We start from the raw sequence: 19,123 nt of genomic DNA, 5'->3' as shown, positions 1-19,123 counted from the left end.
GGGGTCAATTTGCACAACTAAAGGCAGTGCTCCAGCATGGCCACAGTCTAACGACTGAAATGAATAAAAGAATATATATATAATTTAATGAGCACAGTTTCCATTAGATAATATTTATCTCTCACTGGATGGAGATTTATCTCTCATTAGACTGTGGTCATGCTGGGGCGCAACCTTAAAAGATTTAGCCAAATACATCAACCCTAGTACTTATTTTTAAGCCTAGAACCTTTGGGACCCTTTGGCTGAACTGCTAAAAGGACATAAACAAGGCAACACCAGTTAAGTGCTGATGGGGAACAAACTCAAAAACATAAACACACACACACACATATATACATGACAGGCTTCTACACAGTTTTCATCCAAATCCACTCACAAGGCTTTGGTTGGCCTTGGGCTATAGTAGAAGACACTTGTCCAAGGTGCCATGCAGTGGGACTGAACTCAAAACCACATGGTCGCAAAGCAAGCTTCTTAACCTCACAGCTCTACCTTCATATGCTTATTATATTTAAACATGAAATGGGAGTTGCTCTCATCAATTTCTTGCTCTAACTTGAACCCTATTCTATCAATTAATTTGGAAAATAAATAACTTGGTAAAACAGTTTTGTTGTTATTTAGTTGCTATTTGCAAAGTAAGGGCAGTTTCCTGTTACAACAACAAGGGTTCCAGTTGATCCAATCAACAGAACAACCTGCTGCTCCTGGAATTAATGTGCAAAATGGCTGAGCACTCCACAGATGCACGTATCCTTAACTTAGTTCTCAGGGGGATTCAGCATGACACAAAATGTGACAAAGCTGGTCCCTTGTGAATTACAGGTACAACTCATTTTTGCCAGCTGAGTGGACTGAAGCAATGTGAAATAAAGTTTCTTGCTCAAGGACACAATGCACCGACAGGAATTGAACTCACGACTTTACAATCGTGAGCCAAATACCGTTATACAGATTGCCAAGACATTGACCCTTGTCTTGTTTTCAATGTTTAGGAAATGGTTCACAGCACCAGGAACGAGTCATTATAAAGAAATTTGTGCAATCTATTTCAGCATCCAACAAATGATGGAAGACAATGACAATTACGATGATGACAATGAATATTAAAGAACAAAAGACAAACCATTTAGTCTCTGTTTTGATGCCAACCAACCAGAGACCAACCTTGGCTCTTTGAGACAAACTCCTTGCTTTTAAAGTTACCTTAATCAAAACCCTTCCATCCAAATTCCATCTTAATTTACATTCCAAACATTAATGTATTAACGACAGTTATTTGGAGCAAATTCCTTATTTTCAAAATTAATTGAAACAAAAGGCAGTGGATTTAAGCAGAAATAAGGTAACAACAAGGTTAATCTTATGTGAAAAGGTTGAATGTGTTAGCACACACACACAATGTCAGCTATACTTTAATAACTAATGCGATATTTTCATAATTTTCCTGCAAAAATTTGCTTGTAGACAAAATGAGCAAAATGAAATTTGAGATGCTTTTTTTTCTTTTCTTTTTTTATAACTTTTAAATGACAAACTGCGTAAGGAGTGCAATGCCTCTGTGTAATGCTGCTTAAAACTGTTTCTCACGTTCTTCAATCAAAAGTCTGTTCTGATTTCCAAGTGAAAACAGAAGATTGATTTCATCGCATCTACGTTAAAACCAAATTAATATTCATTTGCTGCTAGCTTTGAAGAACGCATCTTTATTGGTTTGTGTTGGAACTTGGATCATACTAAATACTTTAAACCAGAGTCTGTATCTAGGTAACCATATCTTGATTGAAAACTCTTTAACTAATCATCATCGTCATCATCATCATCATTTAATGTCCACTTTTCTATGCTTGTATAAATCAGATGGAATTAGTTGATGCAGATTTTCTATGGCTGGACGCCCTTCCTGCTGCCAACCCTCACCTGTTTTCCAAGGTATTATTTTTTCAAGGGCATCCTGGCGTTAGGAAGGGCATCCAGCTGTAGAAACTGCCAAATCAGATTGGAGCTTGGTGCAGCCATCTGGTTCACCAGTCCTCAGTCAAATCGTCCGACCCGTGCTAGCATGGAAAGCAGACGTTAAACGATGATGATGATGATGAACAGAAATGTTTTCCACAGAAGACTGGAAATGAACAACACTGCTTGTAGAACAGTGAGGCTTGTTTACAACCCTCACCATTATGGTGAGGGACAAACACACACACACGCACTTATGTGCTCATATACGCAATGAACTAATTTCCGAATCCATTCACCAAGGCTTTCGTTGGTTTGGGGTCAAGTAGAAGACATTCTCCAGACGTTCTGTACACTGAGACTGAACTTGAAACCTCACAATCAGGAAACAGGCTTCTTTACTGCACTGCCACATCTGGTACCAATATACTAAGCTTACTTTATAGCACACGGGGATCAGACTTTCTTATATTAATTAGTCATAGTAATTAATCAAGTTGAATTAGTCAAAGCATCAGCCTTATTTAACATTAACTCCTGTGATCTTTAATCTAACTTATTCACTTGAATCAGGATAAAGTTTTCTCTCTCTCCATGTCATGCATTTCTATAATTAAAACCTAATTAACCCTTTGGGCTGTCAGATTATCCTGGCAAATCTAATGCTTGTTTATTCACATAGTAGCTTTGAGATTTCAGTGATGTGATTGTTTATTTTCAGAATAACATTATAGGATAGGTGTGAGAGGCTGGATCTAGCCAGTTTGAACATAAAACAGCGAGAATATTTGGGCTGGATATGGCTGATTTAGATACTAAAGAATTAAAATAGGAATTTAATGATCAATTCAAGGAAGGAAATCTTAAAATGCAATAAACTGTGTTGACATTCCAGGAATAGAAAATGGTAAAACGTATTCTTCAGTACTCACCATACATTTTCCCTTCATCTGACAAAATAATTTTTCTTCGACCACAGGGAGGGTAAATAGCCAAAGCTTCCTGGAAACTCTGTTCAATGTCCGGACTCCATACACCTTCTGCATCATTGGACAAATCCTCGGATACATTATCGGAATTGTTGTTGTTTGTGGCTGGATTACTTGCATTGCTCTCCCCGCTGTGATTCCAGCTGGATGACATATTCTGGAAAATATCAAAATTCCTTAATTTTACGTTTCAGCAAAATTTGTAATTAAATATATTTGGGATTAAAAAGTATCAATGGCTCATGTCTTTCAGTGTTTCTGGTGGGTTAGAAATAACTTCAGAGAAATCTACAACAGCCCCACCATCACCATCATTTAACATTCATCTTCTACATTGGCATGAAAGATGGACAATTTGACAGTAACCAAAGAGCAGGAGGATAGCATTCTGCCTCAGTATCACTTTTGGCATGGTCTCTACTGCTGGATGCCCTTCTTAACACCTATGACTTTACAGGGTGTATTTTATTGTGGCACCAACACCAGTGAGGTCATCAAGTATCTCACAAGACAAAGGAAAGGTGTCCTTGACAGCGTAAAGGGAAGGGTGGCTTTATGTCAGGTGCTGAGAAGCTAAAGTATGATAAAGGGACAGGCACAGGTGTTTTACTAAAGAGGACATGCATAGCGACTCCACCTTATATAAGGGCGGGATGGGATTAGCTGGAAAGAAGACAATGATGGGGTGATGAGGTGTCAGAGTTTATACAAAGATGGGAAGTAAAAGAGAGAATACAAAGAATCGTGAAGCAAGTTGATAAGATTGTGAGAGGAGCGTGACAGGTGGTTAGAGGGGGATTTGGGGAATGGAAAAGGGGGAAGGGTCTGTGTGTGTGGTTCCATTTACAACAATCATTATTCAATAACCTAAAATGCTGAAAGGAAGATTAAACACTGAAGTAAGTAGACTGTCTTCCTCTAGAATAAGCTGAGTGAAGTTTATAGATGAACACTTTTAATAGCAACCTGTCTCTATGGAAGTGTTCAGATTTTAAATTCAAATCTCAAATCAGCTGCTTCAGATAATAAGTTACTATAATAAGTTCAAGATGGTTTGTACCATTAATATTACCATTATAGAAAAGCAGTGAGCTGGCAGAATTGTTAGCATGCCAGGCAAAATGCTTAGTGGTATTTCATCTGCCAGTGTTTCGTTCTGAGTTCAAATTCTGCTGAGGTTGACTTTGCCTTTCATTCTTTTGGGGGTCAAATAAATAAGTATCAGTTACGCACTGGGGTCGATGTAATTGACTTAATCCCTTTGTCTGTCCTTGTTTGTCTCCTCTATGTTTAGCCCCCTCCCCATGGGCAATAAAGAAATAAATATTACCATTATAGAGATAGGTACAGGTGTGGCTGTGCAGTAAGAAGTTTGCATCGAAAATTTTTTTCTTTTGCCCTCATTTATAATTATATATATACATATATATATAATCGAAATTGAACCAAATTCGATGACTGGCACCCGTGCCAGTGGAGCACTAACAGCACCATCTGAGCAGGATCACTGCCAGAGCAGCTGCCTGACTTCTGTGCCAGTGGCACGTAAAAGCACCCACTACACTCTCGGAGTGGTTGGCGTTAGGAAGGGCATCCAGCTGTAGAAACTCTGCCAGATCAGAATGGAGCCTGGTGTAGCCATCTGGTTTGCCGGTCCTCAGTGAAATCATCCAACCCATGCCAGCATGGAAAGCGGATGTTAAACGATGATGATGATGATGATATATATATCTGTCACCTTTGCCTTGACTTTGTGTGATAGCTGCAAACGAGTATGTCACCTTAATGCAAATGATGTTGACTAGAAGTAATATTACCTTAATTAGAAACAGGTGAGAGTTGGCAACAGAAGGGCAGCCAGGTGTGGAAAAATCTGCCTCAACAATTTTCGTCCAAGTCATTCAAGCATAGAAAGGTTAAAATGTGGGTGAAGAGGAGGAGGTCATGATGATGATGATGATGATATATGTGTATAAGTATGTATCTTTGTCACCCACCACCCCTTGATAACTGGTGTTGGTGTGTTCATGTTCCCTTAACTTAGCGGTTCAGCAAAAAAAGACTGATAGAATAAATGGCAGACTTAAAAATAACCTAAGTCCTGGGGTCAATTTGCTTGCCTAAAACCTTTCAAGGCAGTGCCCCAGCATGGCCACAACCCAATGACCGAAACAAGCAAAACATAAAAAATAAAAACAAATAAATAAAATATGAACACTATTTGTAAACGTTGGACAATAATAAAAACCATTTGGTGTACTTGTAAAGAAAATCAGGTGAGATAAAAGTTGAACACCCCACCCCACTCTCTTGCTCTCTCTGATCTACTTTTATTTATCAGTCCATTCTTTCAGATCAAACCATAACGACCTCGTACTTACTACAACTAACAAACATCAACTGATGACCCATTTAAAACATACAAACACCAACACTAAAGAGGTTTACTAAGAAAACATAAGAAACTAAACAGCTGAGAACATCTCCTGAGGTGGGCAGGTGTAGAAGGTGTGTGGGTTCTCGGCACAACTTGTGTTGTGGCAACTAATACAGACAACATAACTCTTCTGCCAATACAGAATCCTTGAGTTCAAGTGGCAGGACAGAACCTGCAACAGGGACATGTTTATCTGGGTGAACATCACTTTTATGTTCACCAACCACAATGGCTTAGTTATGTCCTTTACGTAAATGATGGTTGTATTCCAAAAGACCTCCTTTGGCTCAAGAAGTAATGGACTCACACACACACCCTAGTCACAAAGCCTTTAACATTAACTCTTAACACTTCAGAATCAGATGCAGTTAACGGGATTCTATGGAAACAGCAAATGCCCATGGCAGGTTAAGAATGAAAAAACAGAACCCTTCCACCTAAGGTCGGGAACACTAAAGCTAACAAAAGGAAATTACAAGATCTTTACAAGGAAAAGAAACATTCCTACCAGGAGGCAACAGCCTTTATATATCAGATCGGCAAGGAGTGGCTATGGGCATAGGCATTGCTTTCAAATACATGGTTTCAGGTTCAGTCCCACTGTGTGACACCTTTTGCAAATGTCTTGTGTAGCCTCCAGTCCATCAAAGTTTCGTGAATGGATTTGGCAGATGGAAACTGAAAGAACACCATTGTATTTCAATGCATGTGGAGGTCTCCTTATCTTGACACGTGATAGTAGTAAACGAGTGCCTCTGTTATACAAGCAGTGTCATTCATTTCCAGTATTCTAGAAAACCATGTCTAGCCATGAGAAAGTATTTTAATTACAAGCAGGTGAGGATTGGGGACAGAAAAGGTATCCTGCCATAAAAAAAAAAATCTACCTCAAGAAATTCAGTCTGACCCATTCCAGCACAGAAAAGCAGATGTTAAAACAATAACCATGATGTTGATGATGATGATTGGCAAGCAAGTCAAGGATTACATTTCACAGCCTTTTCAAAAGCTACACTTTATAATCCTTTCTTGGCAGGTGCTCTCCAACGTCTGCCAGGCTAATGGAAGCTACAACAATACAATACCTTTACACATAAACACATGTCGTCAAGATTATGTTACTTTCGGAAGTCATAACGAAGTCTTCAGCATATCACAAATCTAAATCACAGGGCAGCCAAGTAGGACGAATACTTCACTTCACTTCCTTTGCAGATATATATCTGGATATTTGATCTCTAAACTGTGACAGTCGAATCTCAGATGATTACAATAACAGGATAATTGAAGAGTAGTAAAAGGATTTAACAAGTCCAAAATAACTTGTCTGAATAAAGACATCCTAATTGATAAGAAAGGAGATTTTATAGGCAATCCCAAAATGGTTGCAAAAAGTTAAGAAAAGAATAGGTTCTTTGAGAACAGGAGATTAACGTTTCCATTTCCATTATGGCTCTTGTTTCATTTCATTTGGATGTCATTATTATTAACCCTTTTGTTACCATATTCCTATTGAAAGATACTATGTTTGTTTCAATTCATTTTGAGAAAGAGTTTAATAAAATAAAAATATTCCATTTCTAAATCTCTCAGAGAGATTTATACATTAGCAGCACAATATAGTTGATAGTTTGTTGTCAACTTAATGTGACAGTCCCATGAAAGGGAAGAATGCTACTGTTATTTAGCCCCAGGAAACACCGTTTCCAGTTGGCCATGACACATTTTCTATGTCCTTATGTTTTCAAACAGGGGAGATAAGCACCTGCACCCAGCAAAGCCAGCATCCAGAGACTAGTTTCAGAGTCATTGCTCATCATCAGTCTGGAGTAGCATGGCTTGCTAAGCTGTCGATGCCTATTCGCCATTCACTGAAAATAGAAATAATACATTTCTAAATCTCTGAGAGAGATTTATACAGTAGCAGCATGATAAAGTGATGGTTTGTTGTCAACTTAATGTGGAAGTCTTAGGAAAGGGGAGAATGCTACTGCTATTTAGAAAATGTGTCATGGCCAACTGGAAACGGTGTTTCCTGGGGCTAAGTAGCAGTAGCATTTTCCCCTTTCATGGGACTGTCACTTTCATAAAATAATTATGGCATTATTAATCTAGTGTCTGAAACATAAATTAACATGAAATTTTTACGGAAGGTTCTAGATTGGTTTACAGTAAATTTATATCATAGAAGCAAGGGACAGTCTAAAGCAGATGAGTACTAAAGGGATTAATACATAACAAGAATGCTTCTCTCCATCTTCCTCTCATTACGCCAAGAGTATTAATATTTCATTATGTTGCTATTGTAAAGTATATTCTTTTACTTGTTTCAGTCATTTGACTGCATCCATGCTGGATCACCAGTTTTAGTCAAACAAACTGACCCCAGGACTTATTCTTTGCAAGCCTAGTACTTATTCTATCAGTCTCCTTTGTCGAACCACTAAGTTCTTGGGACATAAACACACCAACATTGGCAGTCAAGCGATAGTGGGGGGACAAACACAGACACACAAATACATACATACATATATAATATAATATGATAAATGCAAAAACTAATTTTTGTGTGTCACACTTTGACCACCTCCCACTCTTCAATGGTACTTCTTTGTGCTGGGGTGAGAGTAATAGTAGGCATAGAGACAGTGAGGGCAGTGGCGAAGACAGGGAGAGAGAGAGGGAGAGAAAGAGAGACAAAGAAATTTAGGGAGAGTTGATGATGTTTTATTAAAAGTAGTAGTGTTGATGGGAGTAATAAGAGAGAGTGGGTGTGTGACAGAAAGAGGGAGATGATGTACAACTCTCCTGGATAAATTCTTGTGGCCAGCATACTGAACCAACTACTGAACACTATCATTTTTGCTTTCTTTAATACATACATACATGTGTGTGTGTGTACATATACATACACACACATATATATATATATATAAAATACATTCTAATTGAAATACAGTTTCCCCAAAATTAAACATATCTAATATAATAAATGTGTGTGTCAGTGTATCACACTTTTTAAACTTTACTCCTAGAGGCCATTGCCCAACATATCATATCATTTTGGAATCAGGTTGACTCCGTGAGTAAATTAATAATATTCTGGGTCAAATCCAGACCTGCAATCCTGAAATTTTGGATTCCTATGTTTTCATTACTGTGATTGTTTTCGATTTTTTTTTAAACATGATTTTTAACGACGAATATGATCATAATTGAGTGGCTTTTAAGCTAGTATATATATAAATATGATGGGCTTCTTTCAGTTTCCGTCTACCAAATCCACTCACAAGGCTTTGGTCAGCCCAAGGCTATAGTAGAAGTCACTTGCCCAAGGTGCCATGCAGTGGGACTGAACCCAGAACCATGTGGTTAGAAAGCAAGTTTTTTTTACCACACAGCCACTCCTGCAGCTATGTTATATATTTTTTTCTGTATAAGTAATTTCCAAGATTCATTCTCTTCATGTATTTATTCCAGCAGACATCAATTATCTTTCAATAATTTCTAATTAGCTGTATAGTTTGTTTAATGAACAAATGCTTTGATTCAGTGAATCATGATACCATCTTCTCAAGTTGGTGTGTGTGTCCGTGTCCAGCAATCATATATAACATAATACTTATGGATTTATAAACAGTGCCGTGGTTGAACTGGAATAAATTTACATAACATTTAGTTTTATCACAAACATCATCATCGTTTAACGCCCGCTTTGACTGAGGACTGGCAAGCCAGAAGGCTGCACTAGGCTCCAATCTGATCTGGCAGAGTTTCTACAGCTGGATGCCCTTCCTAACACCAACCACTCCAAGAGTGTAGTGGGTGCTTTTACATGCCAACGGCACGAGGGCCAGTCAGGCAATACAGGTAACGGCCACACTCAAATGGTGTTTTTTACATGCCACCTGCCCAGGAGCCAGTTCATACAAATTTTACCATTTTTTAGGCAGTTTGTGATCCCATCTTCTTTCTTAATGTCAGGTTGATTGTATGTGTTGAAAATAACTAAATTTCCAAACATTTTCTTGCCTCACTGAGTTTACAGATGGAGGAAATTCAGAGAGCTGTTACCTCCACAAAAGGTTTCTCTCTCCAAGTGAAAGGAAGATTGTATGATACATGTATACAGACAGCAATTCTATATGGGCCCTGAATGTAGAGGACATGCAAAGGTTAGAGAGGAATGAGGCTGGTATGCTTTGCTGGATGTGCAATGTAAGTGTACATGTTTGACAAAGTGCTGGTGTGTTGAGAGAGAAGCATCAGAGGAATTAATTGCTGTGTGCAAGAGAGGAAGTGGAAGACATGGGGTGAAGTACTGAAGAAGGACCTCAGGACCTTTCAGACAAGATGACAAAGGACTGAGATGCTTGGCACCTTGCACTACTCAAGAAGACCCACACTCTGCAGCAGAAGTGTTAAGACTGGTCCTTCTGGTGGTGGGAAGCATTCATAGTGGTGCCACATAAAGAACCCGTGTGGAGTCGCGTAAAAAGTATTCATGTGGGACCACATTAAAGTGCCCATGGGGTGGCACATAAAATCACCCATCACACCCTCAGAGTGGTTGGCATTAGGAGCCAAAGACCAAATCAGAGTGGAGCCTGGTGCAGTTCCCCACCTTGCCAGCTCTGGTCAAACCATCCGACCCATGCCAGCATGGACAACAGACATTAAATGATGATGATGATGATGACAGCAAATAAATTTAGTTTCAGACTCCCCTAAACCCACCCCAAGGGTCAATAAAGCAAAAACCAGTGAAATGCTCGAATCAAAGTAATTTGTTCTGAGAAATACCCGCAATTCTTAGATATGGATGGGTGAGTTTGACCGAGAGCAAGTCATTGGGAAGAGCAACACCACTGACAGCATGTAGGGCTGCCTAAGCTGGACAGATTGGTCAAAAGACTGGACAATTGATATTCAGATGACTCACCAAACATCTTTTCATTTCTTCTGTCAACCATGCATCCTACAGCAAGACACTTGTTTCTGTCCGTCCATCATACTTTAATGTCTCAACACCTGGCATAAAGACACTTCCCCAGCCCCACCTCCACTCAATACTACACTCCTCCTTCAGTTATGGGCGTCCAATCTTGTGAGTAGCTTGGTGACTTCACTAGTGCTGACACCATGTAAAACAACACTCAGTACGTTCTGCCAAGTGGTTGGCATTAGGAATGGCATCCAGTCATAGAAATCCTACCAAAACAGACATTGGAGCTTAGCGCAGTCCTCTGCTTTGTTGACTTCTGTTAAATCACACAAAAACCCATGCAAGCACAGAAAATGCATGGTGAACGATGATGATGATGATGAAATACCCCACCTCGTTCCCCAAAGAGTTAACATTGTTCCTAAGAAATCTATCTGTATGAAGGTATTCAAACACTTCCAATTAACACGTCTCTCTCTCTCTCTCTCTCTCTCTCCTCACTTGTCTCTCAACAAGATTTATTGCAGTCAAAAACGTGGTTACTTCCAACTGACACCAGTTATAGATTGACAAGATAAAATGAAACTTTTTACAACATGCAAAAGTGCAATTTATTCCGTCTTGTTTTGTTCTTTGTTGTTGTTGTTGCTGATTTTGTGAGAGAAGAGAATGCAAAGAAAGGGTTTTAAATCTAATCTCAAGGATAATAAATATAACTTCACAGGTCAACAGATACGGATTTACTTTCTTATCTTGGGACCAAATGAGGATATAATACATATATGTGTGTGTGTGTGTGTGTGTGTGTGTGAAAGAACTCTGGCATGCATGTTTGTATATATGTGTGCATGTGTCTGTGTTCCACTTTGTCTTGACATCATGCGACAGTTGTAAACAAATGTCACATTGCCATACCAGAAGTGTCCTTTATTTCCACTGTTCCAAGAAAACATCTCCAGCCATGGAGAAAATCTCTCTCAATGTGAACATGGGAGTATAGATGATAAAACTGCTTCATCATCATCATCATCGTTTAATGTCCGCTTTCCATGCTGGCATGGGTTGGACGGTTTAACTGTGGACTGGCAAGCCAGTGGGCTGCACCGGGCTCCAATCTGATCTGGCAAGATTTCTACAGCTGGATGCCCTTCCTAATGCCAACCATTCTGAGAGTGTAGTGGGTACCTTTTATGTGCCCCCAGCAAGGGTGCCAGTCAGGCAGCACTGGAATCAACCACGTTCAGATGTTGCCTTTTACATGCCACTGGCACAGGAGCCAATCCAGGAGCAGGGGGTGGGGGCTGGCATCGATCACGTTCGGATGCCGCTTTTTACATGCCACCAGCAAGGGTGCCAGTCAGGCAGCACTGGCATCAACCTACACTTGAATGGTGCTTAGTATGTGCCACCAGTACAGGTGCCAGTCAGGCGGCACTGGCATCAGCCACAACTACAATTTCCATCTTGATTTGCTTTTGATTTTACTTGACTCAAAAGGTCTTCTCAAGCGCAGCATATTGCCTGATGATTCAAGGGTCCTTTTAAATAGGCTGGTTATGCGACACTGGTATATCACTAACCTCACTTTACTTGCCAGGCCTTCCCAATCACAGCATATCTTCTGTATCTATTATTTTATTAGAATGATAACCCAGTATATCCAGGTGGATAAGGTATTGCTGAGTAGATCAGGAGATGTGAGTACAAATGGGGGAGCAGGTTTTATAGTGTTTCGGGGTCAGACACTGGAATTCTATATTTTTCACTTCATTGCTACAATTATTCTTTATCCTTTCTGAGTTTCAGTCATTGGACTGCAGCCAAGCCGGGGCATTATATTGAAAGGTTTTTAGTTGAACAAGTCAACCCCAGGACTTTTTTTTTCAAGTTTGGTATTTATTGTGGGGGGAACTCAAAGTTACAGGGACATAAACCAAACTAACACTTGTTCTGGAGCAGTGTGCGGTACAAACACACGCACATATATATATATATGTTGTGTTGGCAACTAAGTTCCCGCCATTTTTTAAAATTTTGGAATCGATTTTTTCAAGAATTCTATTTTTAAATCATTTTGGAATCTATTTGTTTTTTTTTTCTAGTTAATTTTAGTTTATTTTCAGATCATTAAAATGGAATGTCAAGTTAAGAAAAACGAGCATTTTTGACACCTCCTTCTTTTTGCTTTTAATCATGGTTCTGAGGCCGCAAAAGCTGCTCGCGACATTTGTGCTGTGTATGGAGAGGGTGCCATAGCTGAAAGAACCGCTCGTGATTGGTATGCCAAGTTCGAAAATGGAAATTTTGACCTCAAAGACGCACCTCGTTCTGGCTGTCCAGTCGAGTTCGATGAAGAGCGATTAAACCAACTTTTGCATGAAAATTCTCGTCAAACAAGGGAAGTAGCAGAGAAAATGGAATGCGCCCACACTGCTATAGAGAAGCATCTTCACTTGATGGGAAAGGTTCAGAAGTATGGAGCATGGGTTCCGCATGCTTTAAGTGACAACAACAAAAATCAATGAGCCACAATCTCTGCTGGTTTGCTTGCTTGTCACTGCTCAACTCATGGACACAAGCAACGATTTCTTTACCGAATCTTTACTGGCGATGAAAAATGGTGCCTGTACATCAATATGAAGCAGCATAAGGAATGGCTTAGCTCCGGTAAACAAGCAACACCACGTGTGAAACAAGATCTTCATCCATGTAAAATGATGTTGTGCATATGGTGGGACGGGGAAGGGATTATCCATTACGAATTGCTTGAACGGAACCAAACGGTCAACGCAGAACTCTATGTTCAACAGATGGAACAACTCAACATAGCTATTCAAGAGAAAAGACCTAATCGTCATGGTATATTCTGTTAAGAACATAGTAGAGTACGATATAAAGCTTCTTCTTGATTCCAAAATTATTTCCAATCACACACACCAGACTTTTTTTCAGTTTCCATCAACCAAATCCACTCGAGGCTTTGGTTGGCCCAAGGCTATAGTAGAGGATACTTGCCCAAGGTGCCATGCAGTGGGACTGAACCCAGAACCATGTGGTCGAGAAACAATTTTCTTAACCATACAGCCACATAACCATTTCTATCGGATATTCAATCAGATATCTTAGTAAATCCATTGGAGTTTGTACTCAAAATTTCTTCCTCAATTATTATTATTTTAATTATCCATAATTTGTTTTAATGGGATTTATTTATGCTTTTGTCATGAGTCTTTTGTAAGAAAAAGTATCCCAAGAATAAAATTAAACAGACTTCAACAATATTTTCATTACTGGGAAGGTTCTTGCGTCTAGATTTTGTGAACAAAGTAGATGTTAAACAAATTAACATTCTAGTTAACCCATGGGATTATATAAATGTATATACATGCATGTATAGATATGCATATATAAGAGTGTGTGTGTGTGTGTATATAGTACATCATCCAATTTACTACAGACTTTAAAGAGTAATATTTACCACACAATAATATAAGGTTTGTATAGTCAGATGATAGCCACAGGCCATATAAAATATCTTACAGAACTGTTTTTGTTTTAATCTCATTCTTTGCATTTTATGAAAATCAAAAATTATTTCTATAAGAAGAATTTTCCAATTTTTTCATAACATCATTCTAACATACACTTTTCCAAACAAACATGAAATTTACTTAATCAAATGAAATGCAGTTACCTGTACATTAATGTAAATTAGTGCAGATTATAAGAGGCTCTGGATCATCAATATCCAGAAAGCTGGTGTTGTACCTGTTATAGATCAATGTCCAGTCTACATTGATTGATTGATAGAGTCAACACATTTTGGCTTTTTCACAAATCCAATTGTAAACCTTTTGTTATGATACAGTTCTATATTTAAGAGATGAGGAATTATGTACATTATTTACATTCGACAGATATTTGTCCTCATCTTGTTTGTTATTAACACAACGTTTCAGCTGATATACCCTCCAGCCTTCTTCAGGTGTCTTGGGGAAATTTCGAACCTGGGTTCTCATTCCTAAGGTATTTTTCAATGTTATTTATTATTATTGTTGTTGTTATTGTTCAGGTCACTGCTTGGAATCAAACTCGGGGTTAGTAGCCTGCGCTCTTAACCACTACACCATATGCCTGTGGGCAATCATGGAGTGAATTTCAGGGCTTATAAATCTAATATTCTCCTATCCTTCCTTAATACAGGTTCCCATATGCTACTCATATCTGCACTCGGTCTGCTTAGGAGGTTGTTGTGTTTTAGCATATGTGCTGCTTCTTTTAGTTTTCGTATTTTCCAGTGGTGTTCTCTGTCTATTATTTTAACTTCATCCCACAGGGGGAGGTGGTCTCCATTTTTCCATACATGATCAGCTACACCCAATTTATCACTATCTCCCCGTGTCACAGCTTTGCAATGTTCCTCTACCCTTATTTAGTGGGGGCGGTATGTTTCGCCTTTGTATAATCTACCACAGCTGCATGGGATGGAGTACACGCAGTTCTTAGTCATATTCTCTTCTATTGGTGGTTTTACCTGAAGGAGATATTTGTGAAGTGTTGTATTACTTTTGAATGCTGTCCTGATGTCATATGGGCCGCATATCTTTTGTACCTTTTCGGAGAAACCTTTCACATAGGGTAGACAGGCTGTGGGCAGTTTATTGGCCTCGTCCTCTCTCTTCTTCATAATTGGAGTGGATAGAATACTTTGGGGGTAGTTGTTGCTTAACAGACCATTATTGAGCTTGATTATTTCTTCGTGGTGTGCATCAGGATCGCTATTTATATTCTTTGCTCGATGTTTTAGGCACTGAGCAATCCTTCTCTTTACACTGTATGGATGGTGGGAAATGAAGTTGAGGTATCGTCCAGTAAAGGTCAGCTTGCGGTATACGGATGTCCTGAATTGGTGCGTGTTATTAATACGACCAGGAATGCCAGCTGATTGTCTTTTTCCTTTTCCACTGTGAACTGTATGGATGGCTTTATTGAGTTCACGTGATCTAACAGCAAGCACTTGGACATCTTCCTGGTGGGGCCAGAGTATAAAGGTGACATCAACATATTGTAACCATAGTGTTGGTTTTAATGGTGTTGATCCTAAAGCCAAATTCTCAAAGTATTCCATGTATATATTGGCAATTACCAGTGATAATGGTGAACCCATAGCTAAACCCTCCTCTTGTCGATATATATCAGTGTCCATACTGAAGTAGATAGTTTCTACACAGAAGGTCAAGATTTCCATCAAGTTTCTTATTGGTATACTAGTGCGTTCATTCAGATGGGTGTCTGTCACTAGTTTTTCTTGTATCACCGATAGTGCTTCACTATCGGTGATACAAGAAAACATTGAGTTAACAACAAACAAGATGAGGACAAATATCCATCGAATGTAAATAATGTAAATAATGTACTTTTGTTATGATATTCCTGTTGAAATACTCTGCCTTTGTTTTAAATGATTTTGAGAATAACAACAAATTTAGGAAAATAATTTTGTCGTTATTAAGATGGTGCCTGGAACACAAATTAAAATGAAATTTTGATGGAAGGTTTGAATTTGGATCTTTTTAAATTGGGAAGTTTGTGCTTTAAAACCAGGGGCAATTTCAGGCAAATTGGTACCGAAAGCATTAAGAACAAGAAGGATCCAGTCACAGTTAATTGAAGATTTGGTTGGAATTCAGATCATTATCAGGATCAGAACGCATACAAATCCAGAAAGTCTGTCTTTCACGAGAAATGACAACGTTAATGATAATTGTTTCAACTTGTGGCACAAGGCCAGCAATTGTAGTGGGTTTTAGAGTCACTTCCACTAACCCTAATATATGACTGGTATTTTATTGACCCTTAAAAGGATGAAAGGCAATGCTGACCTTGGCACAATTTGAACCCAGAACATAAACAACCAAAACATATAACACTAATCATTCGGTTTGATGCACCACAACTACTACTGCTAAAGTCAGTTTGCTGTCTTTAGTAGTAGTAGTAGTAGTAGTAGTAGTAGTAGTAGTAGTATATGAAATGCAATCACAAAAAAGTGCAAAATAAAATAATAATTATGATTAAAAAGCTAAAAACGTTATCTTTTTATGACAGTAATTATTTATCTATTGAGTTATTTAATCAAAAATAAATCAGTTTTTTTATAGAATTAGATCAATTATCTTTTAACCTAGTTTTTCTGCAAATGACAATTCACCGTGAAAAATCTCTTGTATCTTCGCTATCTTGAGTCAAGTTTTACTTTTATCATTTTATCAATTTTCCAAGCATTATTTCTGCAATAATTGGTTGTGACAAAGAAGTGGCCTTTCCTTGATACGAGATACGGGGCCAAAAGAAATGTTAAAGGGACAGAGGTGAGGTTGGAGAATTGTGTGACTGTGAAAGTTGGCTAGGTGAACCCTTTTGATGCCAACCCCTTTGGAATCACCCCACCTGCTTCTGTGGTACAAACTTCTTTTAAAATCATTAAATTAAAACCTTCCATCAATATTTCAAATTAATTTATACTTCAACCATTAGCTTATATTGACAAAATTATTTTACTAAATTCTTTATTATTTCCAAAATTAACAGAAACCAAGGTGGTGCATTTTAAGAAAAATATGCTAATGAAAGGGTTAAATATGTTAAATTTTGTGACTGATGTTGCTGCACCTTTCAACTGACAGTATTTAAGAAAAAAAAAAAAGATAAAGTTAATGAGGGTTGGTTTTGCTAAGTTCGTGTTAATATATGGAGACAAAAGAATTCTTGTATTTGAAGCGGAGTTCATTCTCTGAGAAATGTGTTGTTTACTGTTACAATTAACCAACCCACTTCATATCTCTGATGTCGACTCAATTTCAATACACAAGTGAAGTCTATCTGAGTTAACATCCCATTACAGTAAATTCCAGTCCAAAATATTGGTTACTAGCTTAAAAGCCTCCCTATCAGGCAGCTTTTAAGCAACTGACCCCGAGTGGGAAGATCTGCAAACTGATCTCGGACTTCAACATCATCATCATCATCGTTTAACGTCCGCTTTCCATGCTAGCATGGGTTGGACGATTTGACTGAGGACTGGTGAAACCGGATGGCAACACCAGGCTCCAATCTAATTTGGCAGAGTTTCTACAGCTGGATGCCCTTCCTAACGCCAACCACTCAGAGAGTGTAGTGGGTGCTTTTACGTGTCACCCGCACGAAAACGGCCACGCTTGAAATGGTGTCTTTCATGTGCCACCCGCACAAGCCAGTCCAGGGGCACTGGCAACGATCTCACTCGAAAATCCTACGGGAGCCAGTCAGGCGGTACTGGCAACAGCCACGCTCAAAATGGTGCATCTCATGTGCCACCCGCACAAGAGCCAGTCCAGGGGCACTGGCAACGATCTTACTTGGCTTGCCGGGTCTTCTCACGCACAGCACATTTCCAAAGGTCTCGGTCAGTAGTCATCGCCTCGGTGAGGCCCAATGTACGAAGGTCTTGCCTCACCACTTCAGCCCAGGTCTTCCTGGGCCTACCTCTTCCACGGGTTCCCTCAACTGTTAGGGTGTGGCACTTTTTCACGCAGCTATCCTCATCCATTCTCACCACATGTCCATACTAGCGCAATCGTCTCTCTTGCACACCACAACTGATGCTTCTAATGTTCAGCTTTTCTCTCAAGATACTTACACTCTGACGGGTATTCACATTGACATTACACATCCAACGGAGCATACTGGCTTCATTCCTTGCGAGCTTACGTATGTCCTCAGCAGTTACAGTCCATGTTTCACTGCCATGTAGCATGGCTGTTCGTACGCATGCGTCATACAGTCTGCCTTTTACTCTGAGTGAGAGTCCCTTTGTCGCCAGCAGGGGTAAGAGCTCTCTAAACTTTGCCCAGGCTATTCTTATTCTAGCAGCTACACTTTCAGCGCACCCACCCCCACTACTAACTTGGTCGCCCAGATAGCGGAAGCTATCGACTACCTCTAGTTTTTCACCCTGGAATGAGATAGAAGTTGTTTCCTGTTTGTTTACAGTCTTTATTGCACCTGAACATCTGCCACAAACAAAAACTAACTTCCTAGTTAACCTGCCTTTGATGTTGCTGCACCTCTTATGTGTCCATAGCTTGCACCGGGTACATCTTATAGAGTTACTACCTACTCCTTTTCTACATACTGAGCAGGGCCATCTACCTGAAGGGGTTTGTGTTTTATCTACCTTCCTACTTATTAGGATTTTGGTTTTAGCTAGGTTGACTCTAAGGCCCTTCAATTCTAGACCTTGCTTCCACACCTGAAACTTCTCCTCTAGTTCTGATAGTGACTCCGCAATTAGGGCAAGGTCATCAGCATAGAGGAGCTCCCAGGGGCAACCTGTCTTGAACTCCTCTGTGATTGCCTGGAGGACTATGATAAATAAGAGGGGGCTGAGGACGGAACCTTGGTGGACCCCTACCTCTACCCAGAATTCATTGCTGTACTCATTTCCAACCCTCACCTTACTGGCAGCATCTCTGTACATGGCTCGCACAGCTCTCACTAACCATTCTTCTATCCCAAGTTTCCTCAGTGACCACCAGATAAGGGATCGGGGGACCCTGTCAAAGGCCTTCTCCATGTCAACGAAAGCCAGGTACAGAGGTTTATCCTTAGCTAGGTATTTCTCCTGCAACTGTCTCACTAGAAATAAGGCATCAGTAGTGCTTTTACCTGGCACGAACCCAAACTGCATCTCATCTAAATTGATTCGCTCCCTAATTAGTTGGGCTATGACCCTCTCTGTAACTTTCATAACCT

General features: G+C 39.4%; 1 protein-coding gene across 2 annotated transcripts in view; it reads right to left on the bottom strand.

The window, feature by feature from the left end:
- The window catches only part of LOC106867323 (transcriptional enhancer factor TEF-1-like), a 123,038-nt gene that overhangs the window by 61,848 nt on the left and 42,067 nt on the right, over positions 1 to 19,123 (bottom strand). For both annotated transcript variants that reach the window (XM_089348431.1, XM_089348432.1), the window contains exon 2: positions 2,892 to 3,105. In XM_089348431.1, the coding sequence (XP_089204557.1) occupies positions 2,892 to 3,105 (214 nt within the window). The remainder of the gene's footprint in view (positions 1 to 2,891; positions 3,106 to 19,123) is intronic.

Source organism: Octopus bimaculoides, chromosome 3, assembly GCF_046866305.1.
Source record: "Octopus bimaculoides isolate indiv1 chromosome 3, ASM4686630v1, whole genome shotgun sequence".
In the NCBI taxonomy this organism is placed as follows: domain Eukaryota; kingdom Metazoa; phylum Mollusca; class Cephalopoda; order Octopoda; family Octopodidae; genus Octopus; species Octopus bimaculoides.
Note: the sequence above shows the minus strand (reverse complement) of the source record. Positions and strands in the feature narration are given on the sequence as shown.